This window comes from Rattus norvegicus, chromosome 18 (assembly GCF_036323735.1).
Source record: "Rattus norvegicus strain BN/NHsdMcwi chromosome 18, GRCr8, whole genome shotgun sequence".
Lineage (NCBI taxonomy): Eukaryota > Metazoa > Chordata > Mammalia > Rodentia > Muridae > Rattus > Rattus norvegicus.
In genome coordinates, this window is record NC_086036.1 from 57,494,203 (window position 1) to 57,515,570 (window position 21,368).

The following is a 21,368-nucleotide window of genomic DNA, read 5'->3' on the forward strand; positions in this document are numbered from 1 at the left end:
GATGCATCTCTCTCTCTCTCTCTCTCTCTCTCTCTCTCTCTCTCTCTCTCCCCCCCTCTCTATGGCATTTCATGGTGGTAAGACTGTCTTAAAAGCATTTATTTACTTATTTTTAAGTGTGTAAGTGTTTTGCCTTTGTGTATGTGTGTGCACCATGTATGTGCCTGGTCCTGGCAGAGGCCAGCGGGGCAATCAGACTCAGAACTGATGTTAGGAAGAGCATCAAGTGCTCGCTACTGTGAAGCCATCTCTCCAGCCCTCACCTGGTAAAATTTAAATCTCCTTACCATTTTTTGGTTTGCTTGTTTGTTTTTTGGGGTACCAGAGTCTTGTGTATCCTTGTGTAGCCTCAGACAGAGGGATGGCCTTGAACTTCTGATCCTCCAGACAAGTGCTGGAGACAGGGGGATGGCCTTGAACTTCTGATCCTCCAGACGAGTGCTGGGAGCATCATCATGCTGGCTGTTTTATGTAGTGCTGGAATAGAATCTTTCTTGTCCTTGTCTGTCTGTCTGTCTATCTGTCTGTCTGTCCCTCCTTCCTTTCTGTCAGCTTCTCTCAATCGAGCCTGAAAGGAATGAATTATGGGCACAAACTTTTTTCTTGTGTGGATAAACTCTAACAACCTGCTGATGTGGTTTAAACAAACTCTTCCACCCTGACAGCAGCTCGGCAGAGTAAAAAGGTGCTTGGAAAAAGAAAAGCAAAACCCCAAGACCTCTGGTTATAACAGGAAGCAGAAGCCCAGGTTCTCCCTTGGCTCAGCTCCCAAAGACTGTGCTGTCTTGTAAGCCTCATGGAGATATAGCTGAGCCTGATCGTGGGTGTGGTGTGCTGGCGGTGGGTGTGAATTCTAATACATACATTGGAGATGGTGGTAATCAGAAGATACCGAGGAAATGGCCTGTGATTGGGAAATGGTCAGCTTGCTGGGATTCAGAGTGACCAAAAAACAAATCCCTGGACACGGTCGTGATACAGTTTCTAGTGGAGAGTGGATTAGCTAGCTGGGCAAACCTTCCCTAAATGTGGGTGGTACCGCACTGTAAGCTGCAGACCTGGATTGAATAAAAAGGAAAGCACCAGGATCCACCTCTCCTGCTTCCTGTGGATACATTTTGACATGTTTCCTCTCACTCCCATTGTGGTGATGTCCTCTTCATGATAGTCTGTAACCTCAAATCGAAAGCCAAAACAAACGTTTTCTTCTACAAGTTGCTCTTGTCACAGCCACAAGTTAAGTAACAAATATATCCCCTGGCCCACCCCAAGTTCAACTCCCATTGTCCCACTTCCTGGTCATGCATGACTGAGATGAATATCCCCTTTGCTCTACATGTACCACTGTTAGCCCATAAATATTCCCCCTCTGTAGGAATGGGCTTGACACAAGAGAACTACTTAGCATCTAGCACATTGCAGACACTCAGCCAACATGGGTGGTTTACCTACTTTACAAGACTTACACGTTATTCAATGCATTAATTAATTAATTAATTAATTGATTAATTAATGCTAGCCATGTTTCATAGGTTTGAGGATGGCAGAAAGGGAAGGGCTGGTTGTGGTGCCTTTCCTCCAGAATGTTGCTCCCATGCATGTCCAATTTTAGGATAGCTCAGCAGAGGCCACTGGCAAGGCTAGCAGAACTGTCCCTTCAATCTGTAGGTTCAGAACTCGCACCCTCTCTGACGAAGTCACTGCAAATCTTCCTGGCTGAGGCCACATTGGATCTTGCTTCTTCCTGTGGCTTTACAAGAGCTTTTTTCTAAGACCAAGGAGCAGCCACACAGTGGGCAGAATGCTGGACGTGACAACATTGGTTGGATTAGCAGTCTTGTTTTTCCAGCAAAGTAAACATTTCCTGTTGTCCCGTTACACAGGAAGACAATGGTAAAAATGGAATGCAAAAGAAGCAACAGAGACACTCCACATGGCCAGCCAGCTCCTGGTGCTCAGGATCTTCCAGGAGCTCAGTTTTGCCCCCGTGGAAGACACCTTGGAAGGCTTGTGCATGTTAAGCAGAGCGCTTGTTTCCCACTGGGGAGAAAAGAACAGGTTTGACTTTGTAGGAAGGAGGCTCAAAGTCAGGAGGAAGGTCTGTGTAGGTTGAGGACTTGATTTCAAAGGACTTGGTTTGAGTTTTAATGCCCCTTACTTACTTTGTGTGATTTTGGGTAAGCAATCTTATCTCTTTGAGCATCAGTTTCCTCCTAGGTTTGAAGATGTTGAACTCATGGATGTATCGTGCAGGGAGATGAGGAATGACCATGCTTTTAAAGCAGGGGTTAGTACCAGGAGAGTAGACTAGCGTACTTCTCTAACCTGCTATAATTTTAGCAAGATAGAAAGGTAGAAGCCAGGAAGACTTGGTCAATGGGCAGGCAGGCAGGCAGGCAGGCAGTTGGCCATATCTGGTGGCTCTGAGCCAGGCTTGGGGACAGGCTCAGGGAAATCCAGTGTCTTTACTACTATTCTCAGCAGCAATTTGTTCCTGTTGCGGGCTCTTGCTTGGGGAACCTGTTCCTAGCTCTGAGCCCCAGGGAAGCCCCAGCTTCCTCACATTGGGCTATTTGCCATGAGAGGAGGTGGGGGCTCACCGATGACTTCCCACTTCTGAGGAAATAACTTCTGATTGTGGAACTGGGCTCTCCCATAATTGTTCCTTTGTCTGTGGATTCCTCCCTGTTTAGCTCACAACGGAAACAGTTCTAGGAGGAAGTGGGAAACTGTGACACCAGCTCCTTCTCCCCCACAAGATGGGAGCTGCTTTTGTTTGGACAATCAGCACTGTCTCCCTCATAAGAGGCAGGGGGCACACAGCAGAAGCACAAGGAGCCCCCATAAAATAGCAGCTAGCATTTGCAGTGCTTCAGTGATGTTCCAGATGTTGCACTAAGCACTGTGCTACATTGCCTCGTTTCTCCTCCTCATCCTGTACAATATGTACAATCTGCTATTCTGTGCATGGATCAAGAGAAACACAGAGGCCACAGTCATTTATCTAGAGATGCACAGGAGCACAGACTACGATTCACACTCAGATCTAATTCAACTTAAGCTTCTCGTGACTACCCTGTAATCTTTTCTGGCCATCTTGTTACTTAGCACTTCCTACAAGGAGGTTCTGTGTGGAGTGGTTTTATTTCTTTTATTAGAAGGGACAGAAAGCCTCAGGGGGATGAAAACTGGATTGATTCTAATTCTGGCTTCAGGAGTTATTCTCAACACCAGACCAAACACATACAATGCCATTCTTAATTTAGTCATTATTTGTGCCATCAGTAATTCTTATTATCTCTGTAATTGGTTATTTTCTATCGGTCCTAAGCATCCATCAACTTAGCACACTACATGAAAGACAGGACCTTGACAGCCCCGGTCTCTGTGATCCCTAACGTCATCTTCAGAGTTGTCTCCTCCCTGCATTTGCTTCTCTTCTTCATAGTTTTTGTTGTTTGTTTTTCCTGGTATAAAGGAGGTTTATTTGGGGGAAGGGGAGGGAGAAAAGAGGCAGACAGATGGGAGCAGAGCCATGGAGAAGTGGAGACAGAGAAGAACGAAGGATTTAGAAAGAGGGTCCAGCCAGGAATACATAGAGAGAGAGAGGGAGAGGGGGAGGGAGAGTGGGAGGGGGAGGGGGAGAGAGGGGCAGGGGGAGAGAGAGCCTTTTTTCATAGTTTTATTGTAACTAGATAAGATGATGAAGATCCACATTTTAAAGTTTTAGTGATTAACTTTATTAAGAGGACTTGATGCTACAGATAACGCTTTGTTACCTATTTTGTTGCAGAGGGATTTGTTCATGTTGCTAATGCTCCTTGCATTCCCCACTTTGGAGGGCTGCGTGCTTTTCTACCATGGGACCATCTCTGTATCTCACTCTGTGATTGCTCCCTCTCTGTAACACCGCTGTGTACTAGATACTGTAGCACCGCTGTATACTAGATACTGTAGCACCGCTGTGTACTAGATACTGTAGCACCGCTGTGTACTAGATACTGTAGCACCGCTGTGTACTAGATACTGTAGCACCGCTGTGTACTAGATACTGTAGTACTGTTGTATAGTAGAAACTCAGTTTTGGGTTTTTTGTTTGTTTATTTTGCTTTTTGAGGCAGGCTTTTTCTGTGTAGCCCTTAAGCTTGCTCTGTAGACAGGCTGGCCTCGAAGTCAAGAGATCTGCCTGCCTCTGCTGACCGAGTGCTAGGATTAAAGATGTGTGCTACCACTGCCCAGTACGAATTCAGTTTTACTGTGGTTCTGGATCGTGCTGGAGATCATGGTACAACAGTGAAAATTTTCTGGCCACCCATGGTATGTTGTGTTTTGGTACAGAGGAGAAGACACAGACACTGGAGCCAGAATCCAGGGATCAAATCTTGGCTACCTCCTTCCAGACTACAAGGCCTTGGCCAAGTTGCTTTGTGTATTTGAGAAAACATTGGTTTTCTCAACATCAGAGTAGGTGGTTTTAACTGTCTGCCTAACATGTGAGACTTACCATATCACTATGACATGAAAGCACTCTGTGTGCTGAGCTTTTGTAGACTGATCAATTTCAATCAATGGTAAAGATGTGTTGGAATAAAGGTTCTTATCATGTGAAGGACTTCATAAAGATTCAGGAGGCGCGGCTAAGCAGCAGCCCATACACAAGCTCAGGCTGAGGTGGAGGCCAGCACCCAGGAACCTCAGCACACAGAAGGATCAGCAGATGCCTCCGACCGCACAGATGGGAAATGACTATTTTGTCCTGCATTGTGGCTCGGGTATTTGAACACTTGTCCTCAACTGTTTTGGAAAGCCGTAGGCTAGAAAGGCTTGCTGGAGGAAGAGTATCACTGGGGGTGGGGTGGGGTAGACCTTGAGGTTTCATAGCCGTCCCCCAGTTACTCTGCTTCTCAGAACAATGCTACCAACCACCTCATATTCACGGCTTTTCAGTCCAGCTTATGTCTGACCTTCTTTTAGTACCTGAGAACCCTTCCCAGTGCATGTGTCCTCTTACTGACTTGAGCTCCAGTGACCACCTCCTAGAAGCTATGTGGCCTGAGGTAAAATGTTTAATCCCTACATGTCTGCTTCCTCGTATGCAGAGTGGAAATAATAGTATCCAGTAGAGCACAGCACAGCATCCTCATGCTAACCAAGCCAAGCCTTATTATGGCTTAAAGTCACATCAAATGGCAAGCCAAAGGTTGCTTCTTGTCATATATTTAGTCACAATAACAAGAAAAGTAATTCATAAAATTGGTACCAGGAGTGGGGTCATTATGTAATAAATCTAGCTGTGCAGTTTGTTGATGTTTGGTTTTCCAGACGATTATGGAAGAGCTAGGAGCTGGAGAAACCCTAGAATGCTATAAACAGAGCTTCATGGGCCCTTCTAGAGGAAGTTTGGAAGACAAAACGTGGAGAGAAATGCAGACAGCAGAAGCCTGACTCATGAGATTCCAAAGGGAAATGAGGACTCTTAATTTTTTGTGTCCCAAAGGAATAATGGTGTTCTGGGCCCTGGAGGGCTGGAAGAAGTTTGGATATGTTGCAGTGTGGATCAGTTGCTAAAGCAAGAAGGAACTCATGGAGGAGTGAAAGGAAGCTAATTGGACAGACGTGGCTAACTAGGGCTGAGCAAACACTTCAGATGGGAACAGATGCCCAAAATAAAGCACCTTGCTGTGAAGAGTAGAGGCCACAAAGCCTCGTTTCAAGTGCAGTTAAAGGGCAGAACTCCAAGTCTAATGGAGAAATGAGGTTCTAAGTGCCTATTCAGGCATCTACTTCCATGACCTGTAATCAAGTTGCTGTGTTGTTCTTGTTGTTGTTGTTGATACTTTGAATTAATACAAGAATCCCTCCTCTGAGGTCTCCTCAGGGGAAGCCTTGGAGGGGTGGGTTCTGACTTATAGCCAACTTCACAGCAATTCAAGGCACATCAGAAGGTTTTCAGCCTAGAGGACAATCCGAAGTGTCAGTCTGAGCTCACCCTTAGCATCCCTCCTAGACCATCTATCTCACTTACTAAGCATTACTGTCAATAACAGCAAGGCTTCCCAGCTGCTTGATAGGACTGAACACTGTTCATATGTTTCCTTCTTAGTGACCTTTGTCCTACAGGTGAGAAACCAAAGGCTTGCTGAAGGATGTCAGCTGCCCAGATGGCTAGGGAAAGGGAGGAAAGTCCATTTGATTCTGGGTGCTTCTCACCCCAGTTCACAGTGCTAGTCACTACTCACTGGCTGACCCTAATCTTTCCATAGAGGCATCTTGGGTATCTGCTTCTTATTTTTAGTCCAGACTGAAAATTTCTTCAATACAGTCAACACAATATTGTGGTGGCACTGCCCTACTACCCAAGGAGCACTCTGTTCAAGATTCCCTGCCTTCCCAGGACCTTGGATAGATTGTCTGAAGAGGATTCGCTGGCCCCTCTCCAAGTGCACCTGCTGTGACCCTCTGCTGGATAGACACCATTGGACACACACTAAGTGAAGCACTGTTATCGTCCTCATGGGCTCACAGCTTATTGGAAAAGGACATGGTACAACTCGGTTCTAAAACCAAGAGTTGGGTAACCTTACCTGCTCAGGAAGGCAACACACATGTTTAAAACAAGTTTCACATGATGGTGTGGTGGTGCAGGTTTGTAACAGCAATTCAAGGCACATCAGAAGGTTTTCCCAGAATCACAAGGGAGAAAGGCAGAAGGGATCAAGGCCATCGTTGGCCATGTGTGTGTGTGTGTGTGTGTGTGTGTGTGTGTGTGTGTGTGTGTGTGTATGAACCTATACATGACAAGCCATGACACACGAATTGAGGTCAGACAACTCTCAGGTGTGAGTTCTCTCCTTCCACCATAGTTTTCAGGAAAGCCCGAGATGTTAATCAGTAATGAGGGGGGATCCGGTTTGTGCGAAGCCACCTGCAGAGTTCTGCAACCTCATGGCAACATAGCCATAATTTCCATTTTGAAGATGAGGAAATAGGCACAGGGACATTAAAAATCTTGCCTGAGGTGACATAGCTTCTAGGCAGTGAACTTCTAGGCACTGGAACACAGGTCAGTAGAAGGACACGTCACAAGCAAACAACACTGGGAGGTATCTCAGAAATTAAAAAGGAGACCAGACGAAAGCTACATGTGTTGGCGAGAACTTGTAATCTCAGCTCTGAGGCAGTGTCAGGCTGCTTCCTGGGATTCACCGGCCACCAGACTAGTTTACTTGGCAAGTCATGAGCCAATGAAATACTCTGTCTCAGGAAGAGCCCTCCTGGGGTAGATGGAACAAATATATAGACCCATACCTGGGCATTGGGCAGAGAGTGAGAGACTGTGGAGCTAAAGGAGATGTCTCTATCAAATCCCTCCCCTTAGGGCTCAGGGAACTCTGCAGAAGCAGATGGAAAGAGTGTAGGAGCCAGTGGGAATAGAAGACACCAAGGAAGCCGCCTTCTAGACACACAGGGCTGAGGTGCATATGAACTCACAGAGACTATGGCAGCATGTATAGAGCCTGCACATGCCTAAGCCAGATGGTGTCCCAGTGCTGAAGTTAACTAGAGGTTAAGAAGACACCAGCCTCCGTCTCTTACCCAGAAGCTACCTGCAGCTGATAACTGCTCTCAAAGGAAAAACTACTTTTCACTGGTAAAGTCTCACTGGGTATACAAGCCACATTAGGGGCGGGCCAAATGGCTAACACAAAAGAAACCTTGCAGATCTTTTGCTTATATATTATGGCTTGCATTCATTCATTCATTCATTCATTCATTCATTCACTCACTCATTCACTTATTCATTCACTCACTCATTCATTCATTCATTCATTCACTCACTCACTCATTCACTTATTCATTCATTCATTCATTCACTCACTCATTCACTCATTCATTCATTCATTCACTCACTCACTCATTCACTCATTCATTCACTCACTCACTCACTCACTCACTCACTCACTCATTCATACAGGGTAACTCTGTGTAGCCCTGTCTGTCCTGGATCTAACTCTGCAGACTAGGCTGGCCTTGAACTCAGAGATCTGCTTGTCTCTGTCTCAGAATGCTGTGTTTAAAGGTGTGTGCTACCCCCCACCCCCACCAATTTTGTTTCTATGGGTTTTTTCTGTGTGTGAAAATGTGTGTCTCACCATCAGTATGGGTTTCTTGGGCTTTTTCTTTTACTCTTTTCTTGTCCTGTTTCTTGTTGTTGTTGTAGATAATGATACTATTATTTCAGATGTCTGTCTGTCTAATGACAGAGGGAAGGGGAGGATCTGGGTGGGCGGGGAAATGGGGAGCCTCTGGGAGGAGTTTGGGGAGGGGAGACTGTAGTTGGAATATACGGTATGGAAAAAAGATCAGTTTTCAATTGAGAGAGAGAGAGAGAGAGAGAGAGAGAGAGAGAGAGAGAGCCTCTCTCTAAAAGGAGGTAGATGGCATTTGAGGAATGCCAACTACATTTGTCCTCTGGCCTGCATCGACAGGTGTGAGTCTCTACATACACGCTTGGGCACACTCGCAAAAGTAGGTCAGACACAGTAAAAACAGTAAAAACAATTACATTCCACCCAAACAGAATGCACTAGTTGGCAGCACTGTGATCAAATACCCAACCACAGCAACTTAAGGGAGAAAGGGCTTATTCCGGCCCACAGTTTGAGGGGACAGTCCCTTATGAAGTCACAAACATAAAGCAGATGGCTACATTGTTCGGCCTACAAAATCAATGCCCTAAGGACAATGCTGGCACAGTTTGCCCAAGATAGAACCCGGTACCCCTTGGACTCAAACTGTTGTGGTCTCTCAGAAGAACACTTTCCCTTAAGCAGTTGCTTTCCAGCAGGGAACCCCTTGGTGGCATACCGAATTCACGTTCTCCCTCCAATGAGTTCCCAGAGGTTTAGGTTGGACTTGGATGGGTGAAGTCTGACCCCTGAGCACCTTGGCGATTGCCCTGGTGCAGAGACAGACGTTCTTGAATAATGCTAACCTCTAACAGTTCATTGGCACTTCACCCTTGTCAGCAATTCTGAACTCAACTCCTTTTCTTGCCAAACTGCACATTTTTTCATGTCCTTCAGGTCTGTTTTTGTCTCCTCTCTTTATAGACCTGAATAAAGAACTCTGGAGAGTAACCAGGAGCCAGGCTGAATGCTCCCGTCTTGAAATTGCCTTCCGCAAATACATTAACCATCACTTTTGAATTTAGCCTGACCCCAGTTCTCAGGATACAGGCAGAAGGCAGCCTGATCCTTGCCAGTCTAAACAAGAATGGCATCTGACCCAGTTCCAGGGCCATCTTCAATCCTGCTGCCTTCCTCCAGTGACAATAAGGGGTGCCGTGAAGGTGAGGTGCTGGAGAGAATCATGGTTCCTCTCTTGCTTAACTAACAATCACAGGCTGGAGAGATGGCTCAGCTATTAAGAGCACTGACTGCTCTTCCAGAGGTCCTGAGTTCAATTCCCAGAAACCACATGGTGGCTCACAACCATCTGTAATGGGATCCAATGCCCTCTTCTGGTGTGTCTGAGGACAGTGACAGTGTACTCACATACATTAAATAAACATTAAAAAAAAAGACAATCATAACTTGTACTCCAAGCTTCACTTCGAAGAACTAAACCAGAAGTGTCCTGTAGGCAGGGTATTTTTCCATGCCTGTCTGGAGCCTCTTGACCGTTCCAGGGGAAGAAACTGAATTATATGGAAGCAGGTATAGACCAAATCCAAAAGAGGTAACCAGACACCAGCAGGCATCTAAGTAAGGCCCTTGACTCTGACCTTATCTGTCTCTATAATTAGGCACAGTGCAAACAGCACAACCTCTGAGAATAGGGACACACCCTGTTAGAGACCCTGGGAGTGGGGCCTCCTCTCTGAAGCCACTCAAGGCTTAGCTTGCCTCTTTCTGCTGCAAGCATTCTGGGCTGCAGGCATTCGCTTCGCAACTTCTGGGCCCTTCTTTCCTCTCTGTCACTTCCCCCACCTGGAATATCATCTGCAGAGTTTTGGAGGGTCTTGGCTACAAAGTGTCCCTTGAGCCCTCTGGTCCTTTACACATTCTCTTTGATGCAGGGCGACCAGATATGATTTCAGGCCACAGACAGTCTCACTTTCTCCAGTTTGTTCTCTACAGCCCTTCAGAGCCACACCTGGCTGCTAGGGAGAGTTGAGGAAAAGCCATTAGTCTCTCTGGTTTCCTGGCACGGTCCCAGGAGATCAGTTTTCTTGGTTGGAGTGGAGCTAAAAAAAAAGTCTCCCTCAGTTACATATCAGCAGGTCTGCCCTCAGCACACCCTCCTACAAGAATGGGCAGGAAGGGTAAATATTTATTCTACAAATGAATGAATCTGATTCCATCTTCAAAGGAAAGCTTTTGTATAAATTATCATAATTTCTCCATCTTAAGATGCTACTGATTTGAAGATGTTTTTATCTACTGAATAACAGCTTTTTTTAGAAAAGGGAAAAAAATGAATAAATTAACATGTCAATTGTAACATACACTCCGAGGTTTTTAAAAAAGTCTTTGTACTGAAAATTTTAATTTTTTTCTTTTGGTTCTGGGTCTCTCAGAAAAGAGGCGCTCAAACCCGACTCAGCCATGGTGACGTAATGCAAGGCAGGTTTCCATGAAGTGTCCAGCAGAGTCCCCAGATCTGACCCCTTGGAGGCTCTGGATCAGTGGAGCTGGCTGTGGCTGCTGTGCACTGACACCAACAGCGGGCTCTGCCCAGCTAACAAACAGGCCTGTTCCCTGAAGAGATGGGTCTGCTCTCTGCTTGGGACATTAGTGATTCTGCACAATGTTATCTGGGGGCTCTGTCACATGATTAGGGAAGCTACTGCCCTAGAACCTCAGGTCCCCACTGTAAAAATGGTGGTGGTGGGGCACATGGTTTTCATCTGATCTTTTGCAAAATCCACAATGTTTGTTTGGCTTTCACATGGAGTGGAAATATGAGGGAGGGAGGTTTTCAGTACCTACCTCACCCACTGTAACTCAATTGCTTAAATTTTGTTTGCAAAATAATTTTGAGGCTAAAAGTCATCTGGAAAATGGAGGGAAACCGTGTTCCCACCCCCTGCATTGTTTTGGCACACTGCTTCGTCCTCAGTACCAACACACCCTTACCACAGTACTCCCAGCAGGGTCTGCACTCCCTCTACAGCCTTACCTAGAGTGGGCAAACCTCTGGGAAGGACTAGATCAGTGGTTCTCAACCTTCCTAATGCTGCAACCCTTGAATCCTGCTGTGGTGACCCCTAACCATAAACTTATTTTTGTTGCTACTACACACATTGTAATTTTGTTACCGTTAAGATTTGTGATGTAAATATCGGATGTGCAGGGTATCTGATAGGCAACCCCCCCCCCCCCGTGAAAGGGTTGTTTGACCCCTGAAGGGGTCATCATGACCTACAGGTTGAGAATGGCTGGCCATGACCGTTGTTCATGGTTTTTAGACTTTGAAGGAGGCTTATGGTCTATTTCAACTACTCAACTATGGTCTTGTTACCGAGGAAACTCATCAAAAATGTATAAGGAATGGGCATGGCCCTGCACCTAGAACACTACTAAGTCTGATACTTGGCCCATGGGCTGGTGTCTGCTGACCACTGCACTGCAACAGAGTCACTGCACAATATTCTGTCAGATGCAGCAGCCCGAGAAGGTGATTCAAAGAGCCAGGGGCTGGGTCGGGTCCCCATCTGCCACAGTGCACTGGCTTCCTTACCTCACACCGTTCACTCGCTCTCCTGCCCTAAATGGAACTGAGGGAATCGAGAAGGTGCCTGAACAAGACACATGCGCTCTCTCTCTCTCTCTCTCTCTCTCTCTCTCTCTCTCTCTCTCTCTCTCAGATCAGTTTTCTTCCAGGTTCCTGGAGGGCTATAAAAAGCCCCTTGGCCTGCCTCCTAGGCAGCAGGCTGCTGGTGAATTCCCCCGACCTGGAATGACTGCAATGTAGTGCCACATTCTGCCCCCACCAAGGCCTGACAGCTGTGCCAGGGAGAAGAATCACGCCTGGCCAGCTCTGCACCTCTATGTCCCACTACGAGTGTCACTGGCATTCCAAATGGAATCTTACCCGGAAGACTAATCTAGCCTGGGACCCCCCTGGGCCAGCCTCCTTGGTGGCTTCTATAACTTTAAACACCAGCTATGGTGGGAAGGCTAGGAAGGGTAAGACATAACTTAATACACAGGGCTGCTTGGCTGTACTCCTCTGATGGAGGGTGTCCCCGAGAATGACTTAGATATCCTTCTCTTAGTACCTGTCCAATCTCTACCTTGCGGTCCTTACCTGGTGAGCCCCCCAACATTCATGCAAAGCAGCAGAGAACAATGCTAAAGACGAATGGGTCCGCATGAGACCAAAAAGCTTTTGCACTGCAAAGTAAATAAATAAACCACAGAGTCGAGACCATTGTGCCCGCTATATATCTGACAGGGAACTAATACACCCTGGAGAAACTATACAGAACCCAACAATTAAACATTAAAAGAACAAATAATAATACAGTCAATAAATGAACAAATGAATCATAGTTCTCAAAAGAAAGACAAATGGCTGATACATATAGGGAAAAAAAAGTGACCAACACCCCTAGCCACCATGGAAATGCAAAACCACTTTACCGAGAGTCCATCTCACCCCAGTGAATGACCAGCAACTCAGAAACAAGTGACAGCAAATGCTGGAGAGGAGGTGGGGAGGAAGGAGTCCTTAGACACTCTTGGGGGATCAGGAGGGAATGCAAATTGCAGCCACAATGGGAATCACGGTAGGGGTACTTGAGGAAGCAAAAGCTAGAACTATTACATCATCTGACTAGACCGTTCCTGGGTATGTGTCCAAAAGACGCTTACGTCATGACACAGAGAAGCCACACCTGCATTTACTGTGGCACTTTCACGATGGCCAAGCAAGAAGTCAGCTCAGGTGCCCATCAATGAATGAATGGGGGGAAGTGAAATGTGTATGCCCCATCGAGTTTTATTCAGTTACAAAAAAACCCAATTGCATCACTTGCATCAAAGTGGAGGGAACGGAACTTACTATCAGTGAAGAAAGCCAGACTCACGAAGGCAGATATATGTTTTTTTTCCTGATATGAGTGATTTAGATTTAAGAAATAACATAGGAGCTGGGCAGTGGGGGTGCACGCCTTTAATCCCAGCGGTTGGGAGGCAGAGGCAGGAAGATCTCTGAGTTTGAGGCTAGCCTGGTCTACAGAATGAGTTCTAGGACAGCCAGGACTACACATTGAAACCCTGTCTCAAAAAACCAAATAAACAAGCAAGCAAGTGACACAGATGTAGAAGAAGTATTTGGGTAATCTGGGTAATCATGGGGATTTATTGTCATAGTACATTATATACATGTATGAAAACACCATAACGAAGCTTATTATTTTGTACAATGAACATATACTAATGAGAAAGGAACTTAGATTTGGAGGCAGGCAGAGATGAGTAGATACACAGACTTGCTAAGACTCCATGTTTTTTTTTTAAAGAATTATTTATTTATGTGTATGAGTACACTGTGGCTGTCCTCAGACACACCAGAAGAGGGCATCAGCTCCCATTACAGATGGTTGTGAGCCACCATGTGGATGCTGGGATTTGAACTCAGGACCTCTGGAAGAGCAGTCAGTGCTCTTAACCGCTGAGCCATCTCTCCAGCCCAAGACTCCGTATCTTTATCTGTAAGACGCAGGTGGCGATGGTATCTGCATCGACTGGAGTCATGGTGAGTGCACAGTGGAAGCAGGCATTTGGCATAGGATAGACCATGGGGATACACTGCAGACGGCAGTCCTAAGCGTGGGGATTCACGGGTACATGGAAGACACACATCAATGATAACCAGGACCCTCTAAAAGCCCAGACTTCTGAGGAGGGACTGGTAACTGGAAGTCTTAGGGGAACTAAAACGGGATGCGGTGAGAAGACCCCGCAGGTAGGTGATGCTGCACTGGTCTCTTTCTGGAAGGCGCTGAATCTCCTTGTCTGCACAACAGGGAGAATGGCTGCCTTGTCCACTTCCTAGGACTACTACCACGGTCGGGAAGAGCCAACAAAGAGAAGCTCGGGGATAAAAGTGTCTGAGGAAGGACGTAAGGACATCAGCATCCGTTTCTCAGTCTGATGATTCTATCACATGGCTCCTCCTTCCCACTGCATCACCCTCCCCAGCCTATAAATGGTTGCTAAGTGATAGTATACGTGATGACCATGCGCATAGGGTGGTCTAGCCTTTGACAAAAGTGTTCTATAGATGCTCAGCATCCATGAGGCCAGGCGGAAGTGAACACCACTGGGGTGATGTCAAACTTAAAAAAAAAATGTAGGGCAGGGTTAGGAAGAATTAGATATCTTATGGGCTACAATAAAGAATTTGCATGACCGTTCACCTTTAGGGTTTTGTTTGTTTGTTTGTTTGTTTTTTAGACAGAATGTAGCTATGGTTGACCTAGAACTTTCTATGTAGATCAGGCTGGATCAAACCGACAAGAGATCCATCTGCCTCTGCTTCCTGAAGGCTGGGATTGAAAGGTGTGTGGCCACCACGTTCTGCCTGGCGATTTAAGAGTTAAAGTAAGAGAACTCTAGTCTGAAGGAGCTACATTGAGTAATAGGTACAGACCACAGAGTTCTACTTGGCTGAAAGTGGGAAAGACCTTTATAACCCCTCATGTACTTAGAGCGGGCAATTGGGAATCCGGGAAGGTTGTGTGAGCGGGGTCAAAGGTCATGGCAAAGCAGTGTATGAGAACTTTGGTATTTGCCAGTGAAAACAAGTTTATCCAGGGCCTGTTAAAAAATGCAGATTCCCAGGTTTCACCCCAGAACTGCTGATCAGGTGTCCAGAGTGTGTTTCCCCTGAGCTCCACATGGCAGGCTCAGGTAGATTAGGGGAGCACTACTTTAGACACACTGGGAGTGGTCCTTAAGGCTCGATGGAGAAGCCAAGGGTAGAAACAGGAAGACTCCGTATCGGGGAGCAGGATATAGGAGAAGCAGCCACCCAAGATCCATTTCCTAGGAGCAGTCAACAGGATTTGGGATCTGTCTATACAAGGGTGGGAGGTCAAGGACACAAGGGATAATGAACGATAAAGCCATAACTCTGTCCCTCAAATCACCATCAGTGACATGGCAAATCCTGGTGCTACAAATGATGCATCCAGGGTCCATTCAAAATTGGGTCCTCTTACTTTCTCTTCTTCAACATCCTGATAGACATTTCCTGGACAACTAACTACTCAGTGTAGGCATGGTGGGAGGAACTGAAGAAGAGGTTAACTGAGACAACGAAAATGACCACATGAGCAGCAGTGAGCAGAGGCAGCCCCTGGGAAGACTGAGAAATATTGCCCCAGGGAAGAGATGCTTGCACAATGACTAGGGCAAGTGGAGTGAGCCAGGGGCAGGCACAGAGTATTCAGAGCTGGAAGGCGGAAAACCAGCAAGAGGAAGTTAGCTGGTGGAGGGACCAAGGATTGCAGCTTAGAGACAAACCAGGCAAACGTCTGCTCAGGTCAACATGGTCTCTCCCTTTCCCTTTCTTTCTTTCTTTCTTTCTTTCTTTCTTTCTTTCTTTCTTTCTTCCTTCCTTCCTTCCTTCCTTCCTTCCTTCCCTCCCCTCCCTCTCTCTCTCTCTCTCTCTCTCTCTCTCTCTCTCTCTCTCTCTCTCTTCCTTTCTCTCTTTACATTTCATTTGTTGAAAGAGGGAGAGGGAGCACACCCTCCTCAGAGAACAACTAGCAAGTCAGTTCTCTCCCTCCACCATGTTGAGTCTTGAGGATCAACCCCAGGTAGTCAGGTTTGGGGGGGGGCAATTACCTCTACCCACTGACCAATCTCACTGGCCCACTAGTTTTCAGCAACCGCTTTGAACCGCATCAGACCCCCATCTCCTCAGATTCCCATTTTCACGCTCTGATCCATAAATCCCACTAAAAGCCGCACCGTAGCACACAGCTAAATAAAAGCAGAATGTTTTGGGTCACAGTACACACACCTGGGAGCCCTGTTCCCTCCACTGTGCAGGAAGATGTCTATGGAATTTGGAACTTTAGGCACAGGTAAGAGCAGTCCTTAGCCTACATATTTGTTAAGGACGATTTAACCCCTGCCTTATGTCCCCAGGCAGCACTGGCTTTAAAAAAAAAAATCTCTTTTGCGTTTATTTACTGTTTTTGTCTGTTTGTAGAACTCTTCCTGCCTCGGTTTCCTGAGTCTTGGAATTGCAATCATTCCTCACCACACCCAGCTTTGAACACTTTTATTCGTAGGCTTTTAAGTGGAGCCCGCACCAGCCTTTTGATTTGCCTTTAATAGAAACTTCTGGAAGCTATTTCTACTACCTCTCCTATAGGATGCTAACCAGTCTCACGCCGCTCTTTCAAGTTTTGCCTTGTTCATAAACACCCCCATTTCCTCTGAAAGCACTTCATGTAGTTGTGCACACAACAAAAGGAGCCGCGGAGGCTCGTCTGACATGGCGGGGGACGACAGAGTTCAGAACTTGAGCCCTTGGAGGTGAGCTGAGTGAGTTAACAGCAAGCGTTTCTGTGCACCCTGCATGCTACACTTTGGGGACATACACTTCGCATCCACACCTCCAAGAAAAGGTATCCTCGCTTTGCCCACTTCATCTTCACCTGGGGACGGAAAGTTTGCTAGCTTGCCCTGTAGAAGATGGAGTCGTGAGGCTTATCTGTGTACTACGTCACTAGTGGTGCTCCAGTTCTCTTTGTGTGACAGGCATACACCAGGAAATCCTGTGGGAAGGGATTCCATAAGGAGTGGTTTCTATGTATGTGGCCGGGCTCTGTGACTCCTGCTCCACTCGCTCATAGACGGTGTGGCGTGAGAAGAGAAATCCTGTCTCCCATGTTTGTTCCTATTCTCTGTGTGGGGGATGATGACGTCAGTATGACAGAGAACTCGCACTGAAACAGATCTTGTTTTAGGGCTTGGCCGCCATGGAGGCAGTTAAGTGGTGTGCTGAAAATCAGGGCTGTGTTCAAATCTTGCTCTTGTGCGTTGCAGAAAATGACCACAATTAACATCAGTGGCTGCTCTGGTCTGACTTAGGTCTCTTGTCTACCCTTACCGTCTACCCAATCATATGCTGAAGCCCTAACTCCCATGTGATTGCCTTTGGAGCCAGGGCCTCCCGGAAGCAGATGAGGTTAAATGAGGTCATGAGAATGGGGCCTGAATTTGATGGGGCTGGTTTCTGTATAAGAAGTGGAAGACCATAGAGAAGAGGTGTGTGAAAATACAGAGAGAAGGGGGAAAACTAGGAAAAGGCCTCCTCCTGGTCTACTGGAATGGAGAATTGAGATAAGAGCTTTCTGCTATTAAAGAGACCTGGTTTGGGGAATTGTGCCTTAGCCCGCTTTCCTGACAGGGGATAGCATCTGAGCCATGAGCCGCTGAGGGAGAAAACCTAGACAGGGAGCCTCTTGCCTGGTAATTGCAGTGGTGATTTCTATGGTAACTGCTGCAAATACCGATGAGTGTTCTTGCTCAGGGAGACCCTGTCCTGCTTAAGACCATCCTACCCTGGGTAGGAAGAGGCTAATGCTTTAAAACTTTCCTTGACATGGGGGTGGGGAAGAAGAGAGCATGTCTGCCTGCGGACAGGGGCACAGCAAGGAAGGCTATGTCTTACTTTTTGTTTTCTGTTGAGGTAGCAAAATACCCCCACAAAAGCTATTTGGGGAGGGGCAGTGTTTATTTTTATCTCCCAACTCCAGGTTCCAGCCCATTACTGTAGAGAGGGCAAGGCAGCAGGAACTAAAGCAGCGAGTCTCGTCCACAGTCAAGAGCAGAGAGAGGACCCGCGGTCTTGAGCCCAGCTCAGGGGCTCCTTTTTTATACACATTTAGGGACTAGTGCGGCCCACTGCTAGGCTGAGTCTTCCCACATCAACTAACAGAATCAGGAGAATCCCTCAAGGGCACGCTCAAAGGGCAACCTAATCCAGACAATCCCACAGTGAGGCTCTTCCCCGGTGACTCTAGAATGTGTCAGTTCACAGGTGAGAACTGCCTCCAGATAAGACTTCAGAAATTACATTAGTAGACTGTGATGGCTGGGCTTTATCAACTTGGCCCATTCTAGTTTTTATTTAAAAACAAACAAACCTATAGGCACAGACAGATTTTTGCATTCTAATCCACCATACAGTCGCATTTGCTCTCACCACAGTATTGGAAATCTAGGAAACCGAGATTTCCCACTGCCCACTCAAAGGTTGACATGGCTTTTGTAGCTCACGGCAAAGTCCCATTGTGGGAATTTTGCGGGATTCTCTTTTAAAATAGACATCATTATGAGGAGGTGGTGGTGCTGCGTGATTTCAATCCCCACACTTGGGAGGCAAGGGGGATCTTTGTGAGTTCGAGTCCAGCCTGGTCTAAGGAATGAGTTCTAGGACAATCAAGGATACACAGAGAAACCCTGTCTGGAAAAACAAAACAAAACAAAGGCAAAACAAAACAAAACAAAAACCGCCCAGCGCCAAAACAATAAAAAACCAAACACGATTAATTAATTTGAGGTGCACAAGAAGGTTGATCTCACTTATTCAACCCCAGTGGTCATCTCCCGTCATGTGATGTGTCAGACTCACAAGCTCTGCTTCCTGGCTTCTAGAAGTTCACTTCTGTTCAAGGGAACAAGATTAAGGAAGCTAACGCTACAGCACTAACAGGTTCCTGTGACAAGAGATGGGTGAGAGGGTGTGTGGGGGGTGGGTAGAGGAGGAAAGTAGAAAGGTCAGAATCCTTGAATGCTCTGGGCACTGAGAGATTCTGGGGGGTCCCATCTCCTAACTACAGTGTCTGGAAGCTGCTTTTTGAAGTGGGCACAGTGCTTATGGAACATTAAAACCCGAGTTCTCCATACAGATTTTGGTTCAGGGAACAAGACCGAGTGTATGCGAATTTGAGGACGATCCTTGCTTTCGTTATGAGGCTGGGGTATTGGGAGGCAGCAGAAGGAATAAGATGTGCCTATTAGGTTTTACTGCCCCGGTGGGAGGTGCACCCTTGCCCTGACGTCAGTTAGCAGGTGAGAGCTGCCTTCAAATCATGCCTCAGTCTTGAAGAACAATCTGGAAGTCCTTCCTCTAATGTCTGCCTGCTCTCCAAGGACTCTGAAGAAGGTGGGTGCTGAATTTTGTGTTGGAGAGGGGCAGATGAGGAGGACGGGATGGAAGGTCCTCGAAGGTCCTCTGAATATACACGGGTGCAGAAGGTAACCCTACACACCTGCTCAAGCACTCGCCCTCGCCCAAACACTTCCTTTGCCCCTGGGGCCTCAGCAGAGCAAGCAGGAGGCGGGTTGTAAGGATGATTGTAGGAAGGGAGAGGAATTTTCCACTAACAGCAACAACAATAGAAACTGCTTCTCTTAAAGACACAACACGCAGTTTGCCAAGTGCCTTCCTTCACACCTGTGATCTCTGGATTCCAGAGGTGCTGGCCAGACCCAAGTTTGATCTACCCCCCCTCCCCCAAGCTCAAGTAGGCACGGGTCCACTGCAATGTCCTAACCTTTACTAAACTGTGTGCTGTCCCCACCCCAGAGTCCCAGGAAGCCCTTATCTTTGTCCTGGGCAGTCCCAACTGAGTAATCCTCAGGACTAGTAAGTCCACCAAACAGAGGCACAGCAGAAGCGTGCTCACGAAGCCCTGCCTTCTCCAAAGTTCTAGGGAGCCACACACTTAAGTCTCCCCAGGGCTTCTCCTAGGGAGCATAGTAGGAGCCTTATGGGTTGGCTGTTCAAGGAGTTTAACCTGTACCCTGTATTTCACACTCACTCTATATGTGGCGACAAGTGGGTAGCTCGATGACCTCAAGACTCCTGGGAAGCCTTTCATAAAGTTAGAAAGGAGAGTGTGCAACTATGCCAATTTCCCACCCAACGAGGGGACTTAGACCTAGGCCACGGGGTGGGGGGGTCGAGGGGAGGGCGCTGACACACAAGAGATTACTTCTGCTGCAGGAGGCACCTGTGCTCAATTTGTTTAACGTCCGCCAAGCCCTAGCGCCACCTCTCCTCTTTCTCAGTCCTATCCGGCCTGCGATCTCCCAGGCCTCCCTTCCCCGCCGCAGGAACCACTTACCCCTGCTTCGGTCCATGGCTCCGGCACGGATCCTGGAGCACTCAGCCCAGAGCGCAGCGGCTGCCGCACCAGGCGGCGTGCGCTCTCCCGGGCTGCCGGGGCGGCTAGCTCGTCCCCTCCCCCAGACAGGATGCTCGCAGGACGCCCCCGCCCCGCCCTGCGCGCTCCCGGAATAGACCCGAGCACGCCTCGCCCCCTGCGAGTGTCTCGGTCCCCGCACTGGCCAACGCCACGCCCTGCTTTCCCTCGCCCTCCTGCTGGGCTAGCAGGGACAGCCTCACAGCTCACACGCTTGGGTTCGGTGCCTACGTGGTCGACCTGCCTGGACCACTCAATTTTGCTTACCCTCCGCTAAAGACAGGGAAGCGAACCACTCACTCCCCTGTGGGTACTGCCTTGCATTCCTTCCAAGGACTCAGCCTGGCCCACCTTTTTGGCTTTGAGTTTATCGTGTCCACTCCCAAAGTTCTTTCCTGAGCCAGGCTGGTAAAACGACAACAAAGGATTGAGAAATATTAAACAAAGATCTTAAATTGCTAAAAAGACAGGTGGTGGATGGGGCCCCATGTCAGCTTTCCAAGTTCCTAAATGTACTAAACTGTGAAGAGATACCAAAACAGTGTGATAAACACCGCAGAAGGCAACAGTTTTAGCACTGGGAAATATAATGCGGTGCACACCTCCGAAGATAATTATGGGATGCAGAAAATGTATTGCTACAGCCCAGCCGAGAGATTTAGTATGGGTGTCAGCTTTTAAAATTACTGGTAGGGTAGGACTGTGGTCGGCCTGAGAGGCCTGAGTTTGAGTCTGTAAGTGCCATTCAAGGCCAATGCTCAGACACACTTCTCCAACTGTGGGCCTTACCCTGTATTCAGTTTTGATTGAGGGATACATTGTAGCATATCTAATGTTTGGAACGTCTGCAAAGACACTGAGGCAAGAATGGGCATCTTGTATTTTCTTCACCTCGAAGTATTTCCTCCCGAGTTTTTACCTGCAGGAAATTAACATTACCTGGGGCAAAATGACCCCTGTAGTTTGTTCTGTGCGTTTGAATGTAGAGGGCTTAGAGAGAACATTGGTGCGGTTAAAAAATAAGTAAAAAATTTTTTCCGAGTCTTTCCTTCCTACTCAGTAGGAGCTGCATGTAATGTCCCACCTTCGAAGCCTGTCTGCTCATCTGTGCTGAGGGAGAGACCTC

General features: G+C 47.3%; 1 protein-coding gene across 2 annotated transcripts in view; it reads right to left on the reverse strand.

Moving 5' to 3' along the window:
• Window positions 1-20,382, reverse strand: part of Afap1l1 (actin filament associated protein 1-like 1) — a 60,465-nt gene extending 40,083 nt beyond the window's left edge. Inside the window, exon 1 of one of the 2 annotated variants that reach the window (XM_006254794.5) lies at window positions 20,165-20,382. In XM_006254794.5, coding sequence (XP_006254856.3) covers window positions 20,165-20,180 — 16 coding nt within the window. In that variant the 5' untranslated portion in view covers window positions 20,181-20,382. The remainder of the gene's footprint in view (window positions 1-20,164) is intronic. The other variant, NM_001106142.1, reaches the window with a different exon arrangement.
• Between the last annotated feature and the right edge of the window lie 986 nt (window positions 20,383-21,368).